The sequence below is a fragment of the Sphaeramia orbicularis genome, chromosome 24, assembly GCF_902148855.1.
Source record: "Sphaeramia orbicularis chromosome 24, fSphaOr1.1, whole genome shotgun sequence".
In the NCBI taxonomy this organism is placed as follows: domain Eukaryota; kingdom Metazoa; phylum Chordata; class Actinopteri; order Kurtiformes; family Apogonidae; genus Sphaeramia; species Sphaeramia orbicularis.
This window is the reverse complement of record NC_043979.1, coordinates 38,109,375-38,131,859: the sequence shown is the minus strand read 5'-3', so window position 1 is coordinate 38,131,859 and position 22,485 is coordinate 38,109,375. Positions and strand designations below refer to the sequence as shown.

The 22,485-nt window shown below is 35.0% G+C and overlaps 1 protein-coding gene across 1 annotated transcript; it reads left to right on the top strand.

The window, feature by feature from the left end:
• Positions 1–3,805: 3,805 nt before the first annotated feature.
• On the top strand, positions 3,806–19,398 carry LOC115415147 (hydroperoxide isomerase ALOXE3-like). The gene is made up of 14 exons (XM_030128621.1): positions 3,806–3,952; positions 7,439–7,643; positions 7,736–7,817; positions 9,206–9,328; positions 9,474–9,577; positions 10,556–10,728; positions 13,522–13,665; positions 14,712–14,915; positions 15,021–15,107; positions 15,258–15,424; positions 15,972–16,093; positions 17,138–17,238; positions 18,925–19,095; positions 19,219–19,398. Exons 1-14 carry the CDS (start codon positions 3,806–3,808, stop codon positions 19,396–19,398), a joined length of 2,010 nt encoding a protein of 669 aa, XP_029984481.1.
• The last annotated feature ends 3,087 nt before the right edge of the window (positions 19,399–22,485 follow it).

Sequence of the window (22,485 nt, the reverse complement as noted above, 5' to 3'; positions counted from 1 at the left end):
GCAAACTCATTGCACATGCAAAAAAAATGTACAAACTGATTTACTAACAGTGCGCAATAAGGGTTGTGTCTTTCAAAGGTGCAAAATAGTGCGTCTGAATCCAGTTAGTGCATTTACCATAATGAATATGTAATTTGGGGCGTTTACATGCAGTTGTGCATGTGGTGGGAGGAGAAAATGTAAATATATAAATTTAGCACACGCAAAGTGATTTATCAAACCTGAAAGCAATTTTGCTCATAGAAACTGCCTCTATATTTAACATGTCTCAAAAGGAGGAGCAAACGGGTTGGATGTGTAATTGCACACACGGAAGTGGGAGACATGGAAATGATGAAATGAGATGCAGAGAACGCATTTTTCACCCTCATGTGAGCATTTTTGGAGTGACGGAAGAAAAAAATAACTGAGACATATGCACCCCCCCCCCCCCCCCCCCCCCCCATAGACTCTTTTCCATTCCTGATGATTGTGGTTAAAAATACGCACCGATATTAGGCTACAGTGTGACAAAATTATGTGCGCCTGACAGTCAATCAACCTGCCCCCCCACCTTTAAAATGAAAAATGCATGAATGAATGATACCTTCTATGACAGCTTTACATTTCCGTGCGTCTGGATCATTCAGTCACTGTTCCCATTAGTGCTGTCGTATCTAAGCGCAGTTTTTCCAGCGTATTGTCTCCAGTAGCGCACACAAAACCCCCTGTTTAAATAGGGCGGTCTCCAAGACTTTGCACCTGTTGTAATTTGTGCAAGCTATCTTTGTAAATCATCCGCAAACTGCAGTTCAGCCCCACACACAAAATTCTAGATTGTGCAAGCAAATTAGTACACGCAAACTGGGATCTTAGTAGATCCGGCCCTAAGGGTGAAGACACACCAACCCGATTGCCAATTGTTGCCAGAAAAGGTAACCCGACTGATCAGCTGGCTCCCGTCTCCCCGACACGGTCAAAAAAAGTGTGAAGAACACACCAAATTGACTACTGACTTGAGCGTATCTTCTGTACTTGCTCAAGATGTAATGTCTCCATAACAGCAGGCAGTGCTAATCTGTATTGTGGCCCAAAAAAGCCCCGAAAATCGGAAATGACCGAACATCTCTAGACCAAAACGCAGAGCTCACTGTCGTCAGTCATTGTCAGCAGAGTGTTGAGTAGTCAAGGATTGATGTTGTACTTGTTGAAAGGATGTCTAGTAATAAGAAGACACTGGTGTTGTCAGCTCTTGGGCTTCCTCTTGTGGAAGAAGAAAGACTCTGGTCTTCTCGTTCACTGATTCACTCGTCAAGGGCTATCCCTCCACCATTCAGATTATTCCGACTGAATGACTGGTAGTGGAATACACATGTTGAATCCCAGACAGCATATCCATGAGGGCCCCAGAAGGGTTACATCTGGGCTGCATATAAGGGTCCCATTTGGATTTGTCTGCAGTTTCCATGGTGACCCCACATGTGTTTGCCCATATCAGAATCAGAGATCTGAATATCTCATATTATTTATTCTTCACACTGTTTTATCCCACAATATTTATCTTTCATGTCATTTGCACTACTTCTCATGTTATTTGCACTACTGAAATTCTATGTTTTACAACTATCTTAGTTTGCAATACTTCTTTTTTTAAATGTCAATAACTGTGCCTTTTACTGATATTTGTTGTTATTTTACTGATATTTGTTGTCTGTCTGTAAATTCTTGCACTGAACCTGAGAGCTTTGCCTCAATTTTATTGTTCTTGGTACAGTGACAATAAAGAGATTCTGATTCTGATTTTGATTCTGATATGGGTAAACACATGTGGGGCCACCATGGAAACTGCAGACAAACCCACATGGGACCCTTATATGCAGCCCATATGTAACCCTTCTGGGGCCCACATGGACATGCTGGCTGGGATCGGCCGAAAAGACTGGCAACAGCATTAACGATGGCCGATCGCGCAGAACCTACCAAACAGACTCATATCACCGACCTCGCCAGACTGCCCGAAGACGTCCAAACACCGAAAATCGGGTTGGTGTGTCTTCGCTTTACGGTGTAGAGCGTTTCAATGAGTGCTCTGTAAAGGGTTAAACTAGAAAAACACTCAGATATAGAGCACCAGAACTATTGAATTTACTGTCCGAACATAAACACATGAACCAATAGCTGGTGTAAAACTTCTTGCTCATTGATAAGTGAGTGGAATCTTATTTTAGCCATCAACTTCAACCCCAGTAAATCTAATTAAACCTGTAAAATTCAATAAAAACAATACTTATCTCTCTGCATGGATTTGCACCACGTGGATATTAACACTGATGTTTGTCTTTACTCCGGTGCTTGACATTTACAGTGTAAATAATATAGTCTTTTGGGTAAATGCACCTTGTTGTGTACAGTCTGTCACCACTATCATAACAGGCTTCTCACCATTAGTTTGGTGTTGTGTATTATTTACTTAGTTTTTTTTTTTTTTTTCTACATTTTCACTCTAACAACATTGTTGCTGACAGATACAACATCTGTACGTCCACTGCAGTAACGAAGGTGGGCTCTACAGGGTTAGTGTCAGGGTGGGCTGGGGTATAAAAGGACCGACAGCGAGAACATGTGACACATAGAAAAGAAGAACAAACAGGACTTGTGTTAGGTAGGTAAAACATCATTCAATTTACAGCAAATATATTCATCTTTATTCAGGATATGGCAACTGATTAGAAGTTTATACATGGAGTAGTGTGTATGTATTTAGTTTATTTCAGACTATTTTAATGATTTGGTGTCTTATATGAATGGATTTGTTCTTTTAAGGCAGGGGTGTCAAACTCATTTTGGTTCAGGGGCCATATTTAGCCCAATTTGATCTCAAACGGGTCAGACCAGTAAAATAATGACTTAATAACCTATAAATAATAACAAATTCAAGTTTTTCTTTTGTTTTAGTACAAAAAAAACCCCAATTAAATTATGAAAATATTTACATTTTACAAAAAAGATGTGAATAACCTGAAAAAACAGAAATTTCATTTGAAAAATTTGTGTAATTTTAACAATATTATGCCCCGACTTATTATTTATACATGTACATTTACACACAGCGTTACATAAACATTTGGTAACAGCAAAATATTGTTCAAATTTTGGAGTTTGGAACTAAAATTTGAACAATTTCTACAATATTCCATCTGTTATTATTATTAACACAACAACAGATCACAGTGGAAAATGCACAAAACATTAAGTAACAGGCAGAATATTGTTCAAATTGCACATTTGGGGTTGTTCATCTTTGTTTTTATTTATGTATTTATTTGCATTTTATTGTGAAAGAATAGTTTTGTAAATGTTAATATTTTCACAGTGTAATGTTATTTTTTTCACTTAAATTTTTTCCACATAATTTTTCACAAAGAAAATTTGTAGTTGTCATTATATATGGGTTATTGTGTTGTTGTTTTTACTGGAGATCACATTGGTCTGTATGTGGAACCTGAACCAAAATGATCTGGACAACCTGGATTGTTCAGGTTAATTTTTGCAATTTCATCCCGCGGGCCGGAATGGACCCTTTGGCGGGCCAGATTTGGCCCCCGGGCCACATGTTTGACACCTGTGTTCTAAGGCATGAATAACCAATAATAGATGTTTTTCTTTTAACTGTTAAAACACTTTTTGGTGCAAGAATGCCTTAAAGATACTAAAATGAAAGAAATACAATGAGAACAAACGCCATTAGCCAGATAAATATCCTATCAATACTGTCATCATTGTGCTCACTATTTGAAACTGATTTTAACAGATTCTCCGAGGGACCATGGCTAAGTATAAGTTAGAGGTGACAACGGGGAATATGAAAAACGGAGGAACATGGGACCGAATCTACATCACTTTAACTGGATCTAAAGGGCCGAGTGAGCGAACGGAGCTCAACAACTTTGGCATCAACTTTAATACTGGAGCGGTAAGTTAAGCAGATGTTAAACATGACAGGTATAGGTTTAACCCACAAAGACCCAAACATCCACCAGCGACCAGAACCATCTACTGATCTAACCTCATTAATATCTGTTGATCCACTCACTCTATCAATACAGTTAAATAATTCAGCTAAAATACAGTTTGTCGTCTTTTCATGGTCATCAGATATGACCCATTTTTACATTCAGAGGCTCTGTAGTTACCGTGGAAACGCCATCACCCTCTACAACACAGGTGTCAAACATGCGGCCTGGGGGCCAAATCTGGCCCGCCAAAGGTTCCATTCCGGCCCTGCAGGATGAAAATGCAAAAATGAACCTGAACAGTCAAATTTGTCCAAATCCTTTTGGTTCACGTTCCACATACAGACCAAAGTGATCTTGAGTAAAAACAACACAATAACCCATACATAATGACAATGACAAATTTTCTTTGTGAAAAATTATGTGGAAAAAATTTAAGTGAAAAAAAATAACATTACACTGTGAAAATATTTACATTTACGAAACTATTCTTTCACAATAAAATGTAAATAAATACATAAAGATGAACAACCCCAAATGTGCAATTTGAACAATATTCTGCCTGTTACTAAATGTTTTGTGCATTTATGGATCCACTGTGATCTGTAGTTGTGTTAATAATAAGAGATGGAACATTATAGAAATTGTTCAAATTTTAGTTCCAAACTCCAAAATTTTATCAATATTCTGCCTGTTACCATCTGTTTATGTAACACTGTGTATAATGTACATGTATAAATAATAAGTTGAGGCATAATGTTAAAATTGCACTAATTTTTCAAATGAAATTTCTGTTTTTCAGGTTATTCACATCTTTTTTGTAAAATGTAAATATTTTCATAATTTAAATGTTTTTTTTTTACTAAAACAAAAAGAAAAACTTGGATTTGTCATTATTAATAGGTAATTAAGTCATTACTTTACTGGTCTGGCCTGTTTGGGATCAATTTGGGCTAAATGTGGCCCCTGAACCAAGATGAGTTTGACCCCCTGCTCTACAACATCGATTCACCAGTAAAGCCCATGGACTTGAATCAATGACAGTGAATAGAGATACTGTTTTTACATTCAGTTAATTATATATTTTACCGATAAAGCCAATTTTTCTGAAATTTTCCTCAAATGTAATCTTGCCATGATGATTAAAGTACATGATCAGTAAATTAAATATAGGAAAATGCCTGATTTTCACAGAAAAAATGCAAAATACAGAGGATAATAGTATGATAAATGGTGATCAATCACTTAAGAAAGGTTAGGTAGAGAGAAAAATTCATTTGGGAACTGACACAAAAGTAACTCTGGGTCTTTATGGGTTAAAATGTCTTTTTTTGAGTCAATCTCTGCGTAATCAACACATTTTTATTTTTTAGGAATGTTTTCCAATTCATGCCCAGTCCACACTAATTCAGATATTTTTCTCTACATTTGGGCCTTTTGTCCACATAGATCCCATTTTAGGTCGTAAAAATAAACATCTGTTAGTTTGTGTGTATCTGTGTGGACACGGAAAATGAAGAAATTGGGAAAAAAATGGCATCACATTTTATTTTGCTCATGTAAATGAATGTTTTGTTGAAAGAAGCTGCATCTGAAACATCAAATCCAGGTGTATAAATCAGTGTATGACCTGCAGTACATCAAGGTCAGCATGGATACATTTGGGACTAAACCAGTATTATGGACAAAACATCATGTAAACATATATCTCAACAACCCCAAACAACACTTAACTTAAACCTGAAACACTATAACTGAGGTGAGATTCAGTTTTTCAGCTGCATCAGATGCGTCTTTTTTGAACATTCACAGGCTCCATAGTGAACATGAAAACATGTCATCTTCTGCAACAGTGATTCACAAATACAACTCATGTACTTTTATAAATGACAGTAATTTGTTTTAGGATTCAGTTACTAATATATTTGGCTGAAAAAGTCACTTTTTCATCAGTTTTCTCTATTTTTAATATTATATCCTTGAATTTACTTTGAGTTTTTAAAAAACATCTATGTACATGATCAGTAAATTAAATGTAGGGAAATACCTGATTTTCACCAAAAAATGCAAATTTCACAAGATAATATTATAAAAAATGGTGATCAATCACTTAAAATAATTTGTAAGTCACCAAAAAAATAGTCATGTATATATCTTTACGGGTTACATTTATAACAGAATATATTATGTCTGATCACCTTCATTATGAATTAAAGCTTCAGCATCTGCTTTATCTGATATAATTTATGATGTTCAACAGAAACAGTGAATTAAAAAGACAAAAAAACAACTTCACAGGGAGCTACTGGTATTGACCAAACCAGAGGTGCTCATGGAGAAGGTATGAACAATAGGAAAAAGAAAAAAAATCCAGGCACTCGGTTGGAAAAATTAGAAATTGTAAAAAGCCTTTATTTTGATGAGGGCCTGTAGATTAATTCACTGGGGCTGGAGTTAGAAACACACTGTGTCGGCATGCGCCTTCTTCAGAAAACAATGATTTGTCTGAGCATTTGAACCACTTTGTAGTAGACAAATACTTAAAAATAAAAAATAAAAAATAAAAGATAATGTTCATTTCATTCATTTCATTTGTTTGTTTTTCGAGCATTCACAGAATACATGCAAATTCAAAATTCCAAATATATAAATAAATAAATAAATAAATAAATAAATAATTCATTTATACTTGAAAAGGAGTGGGAAGAAGAAAAACTTATTTAATCCCACCCCCACTCTCATCATCAAATAACTTAACATAATAACTTTTAAATACTCACTCCTGTCCTTTGACTTCGAGCCAGAACAATGAACAAAATAGAACAAAACATACCTATACCAAATTAGAATAAACTCATTTGACAGTATTTATATTGCATAACCAAAATGTGTGTAAAAAATAGAAACAAAGTACATTCCTAGTGGTGTTACCACAGGTAACAGTTAACTGTCAACTTACATGATAATAATTACATACCAACAATGGTAAAAACAAAAAACTGCAATACCACAAGTGGTAAAGAACAGCAATAATTACATACCAACAATGGTAAGAAAAAAAAAAAAAAAACTACAATAGCACTAATGGTAAAGGGCAGCCCATCCCAGCGATGGTAAGAACAATAGCAGATGGTAATGGACAACACAGACCAACTAGATGAGGAACAACAAGCACACATTAACATTTAAGACAGAGTATTTATGGAACATCAGTTTTAAGACCCTCCATCTTTATACTGGGACCAGACCATATTTTTGTATGGTCGTTTACATTTATTTGAATGTCAGTTCAGATAAATGTAAATGAAGTATAAATAATATAGATAATGTGAGATAAATATTATAATAAATAAAATACAGATAAATATCCACCTCAGTGTAGACAGGGCATTATTCAGTTCACATTCTGATATTAAGGTGTTTCTTCTTCTTTTTTTTTTTCGCAGACTGAGACCTACATGATAACAACCAAATTGTCTCTGGGACGACTTCTGTTGCTCAAAGTTGAAAAAAATCCTAATGTCATCCTCCCAGAAAACATGTGGTTCTGTTCTAAAATAGTGGTGACGACTCCAGAGGGAGACGTCATCCTTTTCCCCTGTTACCGATGGATGAGCAACGGAGAGGTGGTGGAGCTCAGAGGAGGGAGAGGTCCGACTTTATTACCTACAGCCACTTTTATTTATGCATTTTTGTGATGTTGGTGGGTTTTGAATGTAAATGTCATGTTTTTTATGTTTCAGCCATGAAGGCTCATGAGGACAACCATCCCCTTTTGAATGAACATAGGAAGAATGAAATGATGCTTAGGAAGAACATATATGGGTATGTTTTTTATATATATGCAAAAAATATATATAATATTAGATTTGTTGATTTATTAAAGTTCTAATAACCACACATATGCATTTCTCTGTCTTTGTATGTATGTACAGCAGGAAAAACAAAAACTTTAACCCTTTTGTTCAGACAAAATGTAATTTTTTGCATAAATTTTGTGATGTTTTATACCAGGTTTCATTCAACACATGTCAGATGTTTTTAATTGTTTGTTCTGCTTCTTGTCATGGGGTCAGAGGTCAAACTAAACAGCAACTTTACCCTTTAGAACCCATTTAGTTCAGTTTTTTGTGTGTCTTCTTAGTTTACACACCCATTTTCTTTATTTTTGAATCATATCTGAAGAAAAGAGAATGACAAATACATATGTGTTTTTGCACATATATTAAACATAATCCTACAGTTGTGTTTTGGGAAGTTTATGCAGAAGAATATATATAGGCTTGTTAACAGTCTAGTAGCAAAACTATTGGTTGAATTTATACCAAATTTGGTTTATAGATTGCCAGTGACCCAGAATAGATGTCATCCCATTTTGGGAAAAGTAGGTTAAAGTTTAAAATTTTTATGATTTTTTTTTTTTTTTTTTAATCTTTTTTTCTCCCACATTTACTTATATAGGGTGAAATTTCACTTGTCTCTACCAGCAAAACTATCAGTTGAATTCATACCAAATTTGGTTTATAGATTGCCAGTTACCCAGAATAGAGCTGATTACATTTTGGGAAAAGTAGGTCAAAGTTCTTATTTCTTATGAATTTTTAAATCTTTTTTTTTTCCCCATTTACTTACAATGGGTGAAATTTCACATGTCTCTAGCAGCAATACTATAGGTTGAATTCATACCAAATTTGGTGAATAGATTGCCAGTGACCCACAATAGACCTAGTTCCATTTTGGAAAAAGTAGGTCAAAGTTGCAATTTTTTATGAATTTTTTAAAATCTTTTTTTTTTTTCCCCCATTTACTTATAATGGGTGAAATTTCAAATGACTGTAGCAGCAAAACTATTGGGTGAATTCATACCAAATTTGGTTTATAGATTACCAGTGACCCAGAATGGATCTCATTACATTTTGGAAACAGTAGGTCAAAGTTCAAATTTTTTAGGAATTTTTAAAATCTTCTCATTTACTTATAATGGGAGAAATATGTGCGAGGGGCGGGGTTTGTTGTGCGTGGAACCACTTGTTTGTTTCTAGATTTTTAAGATATATCATAAAACAGAAAAACCCTAACCCTCCCACCACCCCACCCCGAACCAAATCAAACAAACAGAAAACAACAACAAAAGCCACAATAACAAAAATGCAGGAGAATATTTTTACTTTTTTTTAAGTGCCTTGATCGTGTTGTATTTTTCCTTGTTTTAGATTTGAAAACATTGTAGATGGAATTCCACATTTAACTACTTTTAAAGACATCAGTGATCTACCGGTGAACATCCGTATGTCTCAGTCTAAAGAAAGCGAAATGATGTCCGTACAGATATGGATGTGAGTATATGTGGTTCCAATCAGATCATATTTACTGTATGTAGTGGAGGACAGTCATATTCAATCAGTCAGATATAGTTTTATGGGTTTCGTCTTTTTTAAGTATGCTATTTAATTATGTTTTTGTTTTTTTAATTTCCATTAGGATTCTTGAATTCTTACTTAAGGGGATGTTTGGATCGACTAAAAAATGGGAAAACATCGACGACATCAAAAACATATTCTGGCGCAAAACCTCCGAAATATCAGGTAAACACAGATATAAACACGTCTAATGCTTAACCCTTTCATGTATGAATTATGAAAAAAAATTATCTAGATTTTTTTTTAGATTGATTTTATTACTCAAAATTAGACTAAAGTTGAACTGCATTTTGATTTTTTTTTTTTTTTTTTTTTTTTTAACCCTTTCATGCATGAATTATGAGAACCTTAATGGGTCAAAACACAGTGATGTCCCATCAGAAAGTGAACTTTCATTGACTGCCATTTCAACATTTATTTCAGTATAAAGTAGCTCCTTGTTTTGGATAATCCCTTATGGACCAACTAAAGCAAAAATGAATTTAAAAGTAAAAATGTGGGTCAAATTGTCTCTAAAATGTCCCTTCAGAGAGATTTTGAATACCGTTTTTTGACCCTAATCAAGATATTTTTCCTGAGTATTTTTATTCCTCTTTAGACATGAAAAAAAACAATGTGATAGAAAATTTTTTAATGGAGTTGCACAAATATTTACTCAGCTGGACATCATGCATATAATTTTTGAAGCAAAGAAACATGTATTTACTGATAGACTGTGTGAAAAGTATGAAATAAATTTTTTTAATGCTGCTAATCTGGTGTTTTGTCACATTTTAACATACTCTAATATTAGTTTATGGACATAATATGCAAAAAAACAACAACTTTTGTTTAAGAAAAATGGTTAATTACAGTCTATTAAAAATAACAAGCAATTGATTTACACTCAAACATGTTACTGCAGATCAGATTTATCAAGAACAGCAAAGTTACAGTAATGGTCTAAATTACAGTGTATGGGATGATGTATAGACGTCCACTGTGTTGGCTGATATGGAACTAAAACAACAAAACCCATGAATACACAAGAGAACAGCTGGAGAATAGCTGTCCACTGCAGTGACCACTATGCATGAAAGGGTTAATTACTGTGTCATAGATTTTAGAACTTAATGATTTAATGGCTTATGCTTCTGTTTCCAGAGTATGTCACAGATCACTGGAAGGAAGATGAGTTTTATGGATTCCAGTTTCTGAACGGAGCTAATCCTAACGTAATCGTACGCTGCTCAGAGCTTCCTCCAAACTTCGCAGTAACAGAGGAGATGGTGCAGCCATTCCTTGAGGAGGGAACGACTCTGCAGAAGGAAATGGAGGTACGGAACAGGAGTAGGATTGACCCATAAAGACCCAGTGCTACTTTGATGGTAGTTCCCAAATAATTTTTTCTCTTTATGTACCCTTTCATAAGTGATTTATCATCATTATCCTCTGTATTTTGTGATTTTTCAGTGAAAATCTAGTATTTTTCTATATTTAATTCACTGATCATGTAGATGTTCATAAAAGCGCAGATTAAAGTTGAGGGTTATTATATCAGAAACAGAGAAAAGTCACGTTTCAAGCAAATATATCAATAACTGAACAAAAAACAAGTGTGTCCATCCACTGTCATTCAAGGTTATTATCGTTAACGAAAACTAATGAAATGACGAAAACTGAATTGAAAAAACATTTTCGTTAACTGAAATAAATAAAAATTATAATTAAAAAAAAAAACAAAACAACTGAAACTGTATTGTGTGCTTACAAAACTAACTAAATCGTATAAAAATTGTGGATAAATTTCCCTTCGTTTTTGTCTTTGTCAATGTCGTATTGATACGAAAGCGATTTATTTCACTCTAGCAATTTTAGCTAGCGGCACCACACGGTACTTCACGGTCCGTCACTTGTCGTTTAGTCATCTTCTGGCCCCCACTCTGCCTGGAAACATGGAGACTAAAGTTGGGAGAAAGCAGCAGAGTCCTGTCCGGGATTTATATGAATACGACGGAGAAGAAGAGAAAAGACACAACAAAACTAAAATTAATACTAAAACTAAACTAAAACTAAGCATTTAGAAAAAAAATGAAAACTAATAAAAACTAGCAAACCTGCTCTAAAAACTAATTAAAATGAACTGAATTAGAGAAGGAAAAAAAAGTCAAAACGAAATAAAACTAAACTATAATGAAAAATCCAAAACTATTAGAACCTTGCTGTCATTGATCCAACTCTATGGGTTTTACTGGTGAATTAATGTTGTAGAAGATGACAGTGTTTCCATGGTAACTACGGAGCCTCTGAATGTCCAAATGGGTCATATCTGATGACCATGAAAAGACGAGTAACTGTATTTTACACCAATTACTTACATGCATTGATAGAATTAGTGGATCAACGGGTATTAAACAGTTTACATCAGTAGCTATTTGTGGTCGCTAGTGGGTCTTTCTGGGTTAAAGGACAACTTGTCTCCTCAAATCGCGGGTGTCAAACATATGGCCTGTAGACCAAAACCGGCCCGCCAAAGTGTCCTATCAGGTCCTTCAGTGCAAAAATTACACCCAAGTGTGTCGACCTGGTTTTAGTTCAAGGATCACATACAGACCAATGTCCTCAAGTTAAATAATAACATTTTAACCAATTTATAATGATAACTTCAAATTTTGTTCTTGGTTTATTGTGAATTAAGTTGAATTACTTTCAGTTATATAATAGCAAGCATGTGTGATCTCAGACATTAAGGATTTTATTCACTTTACTTATAAACCACTACAGAGTGTCATGGAACAAAGGAGCAACTTAGCTCATGGTGCAAGAAAATAAACTCAATAAAAATAATCATTCCACAAGAAAACAACTAACAAAAAGGGTAAAACGCACCATCACAACAGTTCTTTTGAAAAAAAAACTAGGAATGTGTGTCTCAGAGGAGGAATGGATCAGTATCTGGAGAACTCAACAGTCAACCATTTCTTCCGAAACATGGAGGGAACATTGCTGGAAAAATATAATTTGATTTTTCATAACACCTAAAATTACAGCTAAATATGTGTCCAGAGTTCAACCTTGTTGGAGAGAATGTGGAGATATCAGTGTAAATCACGCACATGTCTTTTGGTCATGTCCTAAACTTGCACCATTCTGGGATGATGTATATTCAACAATTGTTAAGATATTGGGTTATGCAATTCCTAAAACATGTTTGGTGATGTATTTTGGATGTATTATTGGTAATAATGTAAGAAAAAATGATAGATATTTGTTTAAAATACCATTAGCAGCCTGTAAAAAGGCTATTACCAAAAAATGGTGCAGCTTAGAACCTCCTACAACTATCGACTGGATACAAATTGTGATTGGAATATTTGAGATGGAGATTCTGACCCATAGACTGAGGACTGAAGAAGAAGAGTGTCATGATAAATGGAAGACATGGACAATTTTCACTTCAACGCCACATTACTAAAAACAATTGTTAGTCACAAGGTTTATTATAGTCGATGTATCCCATATGTCCCCTATGTTTGTCTTGTTCTGTAATGTACACAAAATAAACAATAAAAATAAAGTATTTAAAAAAAAAAAAAAAGTTATTTTATACCCAGAATACTGTAAACACAAAACTATCCTAAACTACTTTGCCCCAATGCATGCTGGGAAATTTCCCCCAGCTGCTCCTCCAACACGTGACAATATTAACAAAGTTCAATAAGAAGGTTATCCTTCTCTCCTTGCCTTTTGTTATGTTGACATGTTTCCTACATTGCATCTATAAAACTGAAAATAAAATATATTAAAAAAAAAAAAAAAAAAAAAGTGACAATATTGGTGAAATTGCACTTGTTAATTTCAAGTTGTTCAGGTCATTCACATTTTCATGAAGTATTTTTTCCTTTTTTTCCACACTTAAAGAGGAAAATGTATTATTATTTATAGGCTATGGTGTTATTATTTTACTGGTCCAGTCCACTTTAGGTCATCTTGGGCTGAATGTGGCTCCTGAACTAACATGAGTTTGACACCCCTGCCTTAAATCTACTTACATGTAAATCTGTTTGAATACATTTATAATACTGTCTTTTGTTTATCTTTTACCCCTTGTCTATTTTTTTTTTGTACAGAAAGGCAACATATTTCTGTGTGACCAGACGATCATGGATGGAGTACCAACCAGAGTCATTGATGGTAAACCTATGCAGGTGTCGTCTGGTTTCTGTTTGCTTTACATGACACCGGAAAGCAAACTGATGCCGATCGCAATACAGGTCAGAAAAAAAACACACTGATAGTACTCACTAGGCGCTTTTCCACTGACCCTCAAAGTTCTTGAATATAACTTGCGCAAAAAAATTTGCCAAATAGAAAATTGACAATTTTGCTAAAACTGTCATTTTTTGATGAAAATTTTTTGCGCTGGCAAGAGGTTATTTATCAGGTGTAGTGAAATTGGTATATCTCGCAAAACTGCAATGGAAAGACCTTTTTCTGCAACTAGAGTCACATGAACAAAAAAAAGAGGAAGTTACAACAAGCAAAGAAGAAGAGTTTTAAAAGAAACATGGTGCGGTATGTGTGGACACACCAGGAAATGGAATAATTTTTTTATTTAGTACGGGATAAAGGGATAATACTGGGGAACCGATAAGGGGGGGTGAACATGACAAATTCATGGGGCCCAGCATTTGTGGAGGGCTCATAGAGCAGAGGAGGAGGTCCAGTGGATACAGGCTGGAAGTTGTGAAAATATCCCGTAAGATCCACTGTATAAGAAAGGCATAGAAGTCGGGAATTAGATGTTGAAAGAATGTTAAGTTTCAGTTTCGTTGTCACACTAGCGCAAGTGTGTACCGTGCCCTCCCCCACCTCCAACAGATCAACAAGATAGTGAATTTCATGACAGGGCCCACAATGTTTAGCTTTCATGGGGTCCACAATTGGTAGTGGCGCCCCTGGGGTAATATAATAATAATAATAATAATAATAATAATAATAATAATAATAATGAATATATCTGTAAATCAACACCATATTTATGTTCGTCACCATGTTTATGGAATGACTTCTCGTGTCATTTCACAATAATAAACAAACAAATCATTGCATTTGTGATTTAATGGAAAAAACAACATTACGCACTTGTGTTTTTTTGACGTTTAGTAAATATCGGTAAAGTTTTGCGCAGATGTCCAATGGAAAAATGACTACTGAAACCACAGTGGACCTCCTGACCATTGCACGACGCATATATATGTTTATTTAAAGTGTTTCTCATGGCGCTGTATTTTTTTTATATTATTTTACCCTATTCCAGCTGGGTCAACTGCCCTCTGAGACCAACCCCATTTTTCTACCCAGTGATTCAGAGACGGACTGGCTGTTGGCAAAGATGTTCATCAGAAATGCTGATTTTAATCAACTTCAGGCCATCCACCATCTAAAGAACTCCCATTATTTGGCAGAGGTCTATAATATCTCCACTCTGCGTAACCTCCCTGAAATTCATCCCCTGTACAAGGTAAAATCAAGACAACAGATACTCTTAATCCATGATGCATTTTCTGTCAGTGGATTAAATGTTGTGATACGTAGATTTTTTTTTTTTTTTTTTATCTCTGTACAGCTTCTCATCCCACATTTTCGTCACAATATCCCTTCAAACATCAACGGACGCAACCTTCTCCTTGCACCTACAGGACCTCTGGGCCTCGTATGTGTCCTTACTATTTACACTCATCATTACTCACATAGCACTGTCAAAACCCCTTATACAACACCAGGTTAATAAATATATGAAAAAAGTTTGACACCCCTGAGTTGTACGATCTCATGGATAGATGTGTTTAATATCGTTCATTAGAGTTCACTTGGACCTGATGGGCTGATGGAGATCATGCGAAGGGCTCATCCTGGTACCACTTACACCACCCTCTGTCTACCAGACAACATCGCTGCCAGAGGACTGGAGTCTGTCCCCAACTTCTACTACAGAGACGACGGACTGAAGCTGTGGGACGTCATCCACAGGTGATCACAGCAAAGCATTAACTTAATACAGGGGTTGGACAAAATAATGGAAACACCTTAAAAAATCAACAAAATATAATTTAATATGGTGTAGGTCCGCCTTTTGCGGCAATTACAGCCTCAATTCTCCGAGGTATTGATTCATACAACTTGTGAATTGTTTCCAAAGGAATTTTAAGCCATTCTTCAGTTAGAATACCCTCCAACTCTTTTAGAGACGATGGCGGTGGAAATCGACGTCTTACTTGAATCTCTAAAACTGACCATAACTGCTCAATAATGTTGAGGTCTGGGGACTGTGCCGGCCATACGAGATGCTCAACTTCATTAGAATGTTCCTCATGCCATTCTTTAACAATTCTAGCTGTATGGATTGGAGCATTATCATCTTGAGGTGAAGGTGTTTCCATTATTTTGTCCAACCCCTGTATATAACTATTGATAACCTGCTTTAAAGGCAAACACATTACAGGAAAATGTTGCAGAAGGTGAGGATGTTGAATGTTTTTTTTTTTTAAGTATATCATTTTATTTTAATTCTTCCCAGTTTTGTCAAGGCTATGATGGAGTACTACTACCCATCAGATGAAGAGGTGTGTAAAGACTCTGAGCTGCAGGCGTGGATCAGTGAAATATTCACTCATGGATTCTTGGGCAACAAAGAATCAGGTTTGTAACAGACACTATCAAAGTACTTTAACCCCTGAAGTCCAAAAGTATTTTCTCGTGGCAAGGGGTATTGTTTTTGGTTTGGTTTGTTTGCTTGTTTCTTTGTTTATTAACACTTTAGCAGCAAAACTATTGGTTGAATTCATGCCAAATTTGGTTTATAGATTGCCAGTGACCAAGAATAGATTCCATTACATTTTGGGAAAAGTTGGTCAAAGTTCAAATTTTTTATGAATTAAAATAAAGAAATTTTCCCCCCAGAAAAACTGTTGTGTCTGTCAACTCCAGGGGGTTAATGAGAGTGACAGTGTATAATGATTACCATAAGAGCCATATTAACCCTTTATAGTTCACTCACAGAAATACTCTGAAATTCAAAATATCAACCTGAGTGTGTTATTGGAGGACATAACAAGATTTGCTTTTGTGAAATTTTTCAATTTTTTGGATTGTTATGTAGAAAATCAAAGTCAGTGAAGTTACCATATTTGGTTCCTTTCCTGTATATGGCAAAAAAACAAAAACAAAAACCAAGAAGTATATATAACCTCCTAAGACCCAGCTATGGGTTTTCTGTCCACATTTGTGGAAAAGTCTCCCAACTTCATACAAAAAAATCATTTTAAAAACTGCATCTGAAAAAACTGTTGCATCATGATGTTTCCAATATAGGCACTTATTTAATAAAAAACAAAAAAAGCTTGTACTTTGCTGACATTTCCTTGGTCTTAGGAGGTTAAAAAAATCTAGAAAAACACTTGCAATGTGAAAGGAACATGTATTTTAGAACATTAGAACGTCACTTCTAGAACATTAGAACAACATTAGTACCATTACTTCATGGTACCTAACAAAGCAGGTACACTCACTGTTCATGCAGAGGTGGACCTTACAGACCCTGGAGACCACATTAGACCTGAGATTGTTGACTCACTGTCCTCAGTGGAACCATTGATGCCACTATTTTATAATGTATGCAGAAATGACCAAAAATAGTCACTTGCCCAGTAAAGGGTTAAATACTTTTCTCCGTGTTGCCTTCAGGGATTCCCGAAAACTTTAGCACCGTTGAGGAGCTGATCAAGTTCATCACCATGGTTATCTTCAACTCATCTGGTCAACATGCTACAACAAACCATTCACAGGTGAGAGCAGGAAAAACAGAGTAGTCCTGGAAACCCAACAAAGGTTCTGTGTGCTCATATTTGTACATTTGCAGCCTGTTTTAAACCCTGATACATCCTTTGACATGAACAGACTGCATATATAAGCTAACAGGATATCCAGTGTTGAACAATGTTACAGCCGAGCAAGGATGGAGGTACAGGAAGGCTTCGGACTGTCTGAAAATCCAAAACTTCCACACAGAAAATAGTGTACTGTTGACCCATAGGATCCACAAGTTCTAGATATGGTAGTTTATGCTGTTGTGTATTCATGCATGCTGTACCACATTTGTCCAGCAGTCACTGCCAAAGCCTTCTGGGCATAGCAACATGCTTATAAGGCAATTGTTTTCCAAAATTTCTAATATTTCCCAAAATATTGGCTCTATCAACTTGCTGTTTTCGCTAGTCTGTTCCTTGACCAAAAATGCATAAGTATGACAAACTGCAGCAGTCAGCTCTTTACGGACTTTGTGTGAATCCCCGGACACACACATACACACACACAGAGGCTACTTCTATAATACTGACAGGTGAGAATGTCCCCAAAGTGAAAACAAGTCAATGAACCCATTTACATACACACTAAGTTATCTGACTAATCTGATTAATCAAGTGATCTGTTCATGTTTATCAAATTTTTGTCTTTTTACATTAGGTTATTATGTTATTATTTTACTGGCCCATATGATTGAAATGAAAAATGTGAATAGCCTGAACAAATATGAAAAACCTGAAAATTCTCAAGAAAAATTAGTTCATTTTTAACAAATCATCAACCTGTTACTAAATGTATGTATTTATGGATTCACTGTGATCTGTAAGTTGTAATAAATATTTTTCATTGATAAAATTAGGCATAATATTGTTTCATTCAAATTGCACTTATTTTCTACAGAAATGTCAAGTTGTTCAAGTTATTTACATTTTTACCTCCACCAGGAGGTATTGTGATCACTTTGCTTTGTGTGTTTGTTTGCATGTTTGTTAGTAATTTTACGGGAAAACTATTCCAACCATCTTTACCAAATTGTACCCCCAGATAGGCCTAGGCCCTGGGACCAACCCATTAAATTTTGGGCCAAGTAGGCCAAAGTTCAAGGTCACAGCAAGGTCACAACATCTCAAATTTTCCTGTCATCATTGAGCAATTTTTGAAAATTCATAAAAAATTCCAAACAACTCCGATTAGCCTCCAATTTGATCCACCCATAGCTTATAACAATATCTTGTATCTGGCACAAAATTGTCCACGTCCACTGTGGAATGTGGACTCTGTGGACATTTCAATTTAACATTGAAAATCCCATTTACCACACATTTTTCATTATATCTCAACTAATATTGATTGGAATTTAATATAATTTGACATACACATGACTGGTACCAAGCTTTAACTTTTTCTGCTGTATGGAACAACCTGGAAACTGTTTAATTTGAAAAGAAATAGTCGATCCACACATGCACACCGTTCAGGGTGCTTGGCGGAGGTTTGCGTTCTGTGAACACGTTAAGGAATGCAAACACTTTCATAGTGTAATTTTTACTTAAATTTGACTTTCTTCACTGTTTTATACTATTTTCCTGGTCCGGCCCCTTTGAGATCATGTTGGGTTGTATGTTTCCTTTCAGCTCACCCCGTCTTAAATGCTTTTCATTTCTCAGTTCGACTACCTGTCCTGGTTGCCTAATGGTCCTCTGCTCCTGGTCCAACCTCCTCCAACCACTAAGGGCCGATCCAGCATGAAGACAGTCTTGGAAACCCTCCCACCTATTGGAGACTCACTTTGGTTTTCAGCAATGGTGGCGACAATCACAAACAAGTACACTGACTTTGTAAGTTTATCGAAAAACTTTCACCATATCTCGTCGAAGAAAAAAAAAAAACAAAAAAAAATCCACTTTCAATTATTACTGGTGCAGTGACATCAAAATGTGACTTTGTTTTCCTCTCTGCAGGTTCCATTGGGTTCATACCCCGATGAGCAATTTGATGAGCTGGTTCCCAAGCAGATAATTAAAGGATTTCAAGTGGAGCTGAAACATCTCAGTGAAACTATCGATGCGAGAAACTCACAGCTTGAAGTTCCTTACAATTATTTCAACCCCAGTCAGATCGAGAACAGTATAAATGTGTAAAAATACTAAGTCCTTCTGTGTACAGCTACTGGTAAATGTGTTAAAGTGAGGTGGTAAAAGCTATAACTTGTGTACATGACAGTGAAACTATAAACTAATACGATAAATATATATGCAGATAGTTTAAGGAGGTATAAAACAGACTGATATGAGTAAAGTTCAGAAATCTATTGTCCTTCCATTACTGTTGTACTGAACTAAAACCTGATTTTACTGTGAATTTATTTGAATTTTATGTATTTTAATTCATGTCTGTTTGTCGCTGTTGAGTGTTTGTGAATTTTATTTGGGATAAATAAAGTACTATCTTATTTTAATCTTATATCCAGTTCATTAACAACAGAAATGCAAAGGTGTATGTGACTGTAAAGAAGTAGTAGCAGAAGTACTGCAAACTGATAAACTGATAAAATATTGAAGAAAAACAGTATTTTACAAATGACTGGGACTGATAAACATAACGACTATAATGGACAGAATAAAAGATCAATGTAGTATCAACAGTGGTGCTTAAAATGTGTGTGTCTCAGTTTTTATGTTTTTATTTTTGTCTCTTTTTTACATTTCCACTCCGTTTTTTCCATTAATCCTTTATTTATTGTGTTTTTCATAGGGGACCAATGTACACATGTCAACACAAGCCAAAAATGTTAATATTAATTGTTAGAATATTAACATGAAAAGCATTTTCAGAAAGAAAACAAGTGGTGCCAAGCACAACAAACCCCGCCCCTCACACATATTTTGGCCATTGTAAGTGAATAGGAAGATTTTAAAAATTCATGAAAAATTGAAACTTAGACCTACTTTTCCCAAAATGTAACCACATCTATTCTGTGTCACTGGCAATCTATAAGCCAAATTTAGTATGAAATGATGTTACAGTTTTGCTGCTACAGATATTTGAAATTTCGCCCAATGTAAATAATAGGAGAAAAAAAGATTTAAGAAATTCATAAAAAAATTTTGATGTCATCATGCCTATGCATGGTGATGTCAGCATATTAACTGCCTATATATATATATATATATATATATATATATATATATATATGACAAGTTTGAAGTAAATTGAAACAAAAGTGATTTTATAGACATTTGAAATTTCAACCATTATAGTAAATGGGGACAAAAAAAGATTGAAAAAATTCATAAAAAATGTAAACTTTGACCTATTTTTCCCAAAATGTATTAATATCTATTCTGGGTCACTGGCAATCTATAAACCCAATTTGGTATGGATTCAACAAAAAGTTTCGCTGCTACAGACATTTGAAATTTTGCCCATTATAAGTAAATGGGGGAAAAAAAAGATATAAAAAAATTCATAAAAAATTTAAACTTTGACCTACTTTTCCCAAAATGTAATGAGATCTATTCTGGATCATTGCCAATCTATAAACCAAATTTGGTATGAATTCATAAACTACTTTTCCTGCTACAGATATTTGAAATTTCACCCATTATAAATAATGGGGGAAAAAAAGATTTGAAAAATTCATAAGAAATTTGAACTTTAACCTACATTTCCCAAAATGTAATCAAACCTATTCTTGATCAATGGCAAACTATAAACCAAATTTGGTATGAATTCAACTAATAGTTTCACTGCTACAGACATTTGAAATTTTGCCCATTATAAGTAAATGGGGAAAAAAAAGATTTTAAAAAATTCAAATTTTTTTTTTACTTTGACCCACTTTCCCCAAAATTTGATCACATCTATTCTGGGTCACTGGCAATCTGTAAGCCAAATTTGGTATGAATGCAACCAATAGTTATGCTGCTAGAGTGTTAACAAATAAACTAAACCAAAAACAATACCCCTTACCTCCCCTTCGGGGGGTGGGGTAATAACACTATTTAAACTGTATATGTTTATCCATATGAATATGGAGTGGAAATTTATATTTGTGGAGGTCACATACAGTGACTTTTTCAGTAAAATCTATCATTAACTGAACATAAACCCAGTGTCTCCATCCACTGTCATTGATCCAACTCCATGGGTTTTGTTGGTGAATCAATGTTGTAGAAGATGACGGTGTTTCCATGGTAACTACGGAGTATCTGAACATCCAAATGGGTCATATCTGGTGACCATGAAAAGATGACAAACTGTATTTTACACCAATTATTTACATGTATTGATAGGATTAGTGGATCAACAGTTTAGATTAGTAAATATGTCTTTGGTCGATGGTGGATGTTTGGGTCTTTATAGGTTACGTAAAACTCTTGTCCCCTACAGAGGATAAAACTGCATTGCTGAGTCTCAGGAGGACACTCTGCAGAGTAACCATGTGTTTATTTACCACACAAACAAGTCACACAGGAAAACACGGTAGAACATTTGGGTCTGACATATTTGCTTTATCACACTCATCTTATTGGCAGGGCTGGCCTTCCACATTATCAACCAGGAACGACTGACCGGTAAACATATCAATAAAAGAAATAATTGGTCTGTTTTTGTCTGATGTTCTTTTCAAAAGCATGTTACACAAAACCACATCAATACTGTTATTTAAAAAGGATGATAATTGCATTAACCCTTTAACTAAAATCTCTCCGGCGCTACATTTTGCACTTTAGAGCATTCAAATTGCTGTAACTCCTGAACTGCTTGTATTATCCACAAAATTCAAATAGCATCGGAAAGCTGAGATCCCGAGCTTTCCAACGCTATGTAACACTTTATGGCAGCAATGTGCTACTGTATTACATGTAGAAAGGAAGTTCCACACAGGCTAAAAAAAACGCCTGGAAATAACAAAATATATGAATCCATAATATGAATACTGAATGTTCAAGACCAAAAAGTGTGTTTGAGCAGAGATAAAAGAGTTGAAAGTTTATTTCTGCAGTCTCAGAAAGTTTCATTATGGACATTTACAGTTGTTTCCGATAATAAATATGCTAAAAACTCCGTCTGTTGTTCTTCTTTTTCACTAAAACACACCGTTTTAAGCATTTATTATTTATAATAATGATAATTAATGGACAGATATTGACAGTTAAGTTGTTCCTGAAAACAAAGGTGCTAAAAAAGACATTTTCTGACACTTTTATTGCAAAGAAAACATG

Coding starts and splice junctions, on each gene's coding strand:
- LOC115415147 (XM_030128621.1), top strand. CDS start 3,806: ATGGCTAAGTATAAGTTAGAGGTGACAACGGGGAATATGAAAAACGGA. Junction 9,578..10,555: donor CAAAACCTCCGAAATATCAG/GTAAACACAGAT, acceptor TTCTGTTTCCAG/AGTATGTCACAGATCACTGG. Junction 13,666..14,711: donor TGATGCCGATCGCAATACAG/GTCAGAAAAAAA, acceptor ACCCTATTCCAG/CTGGGTCAACTGCCCTCTGA.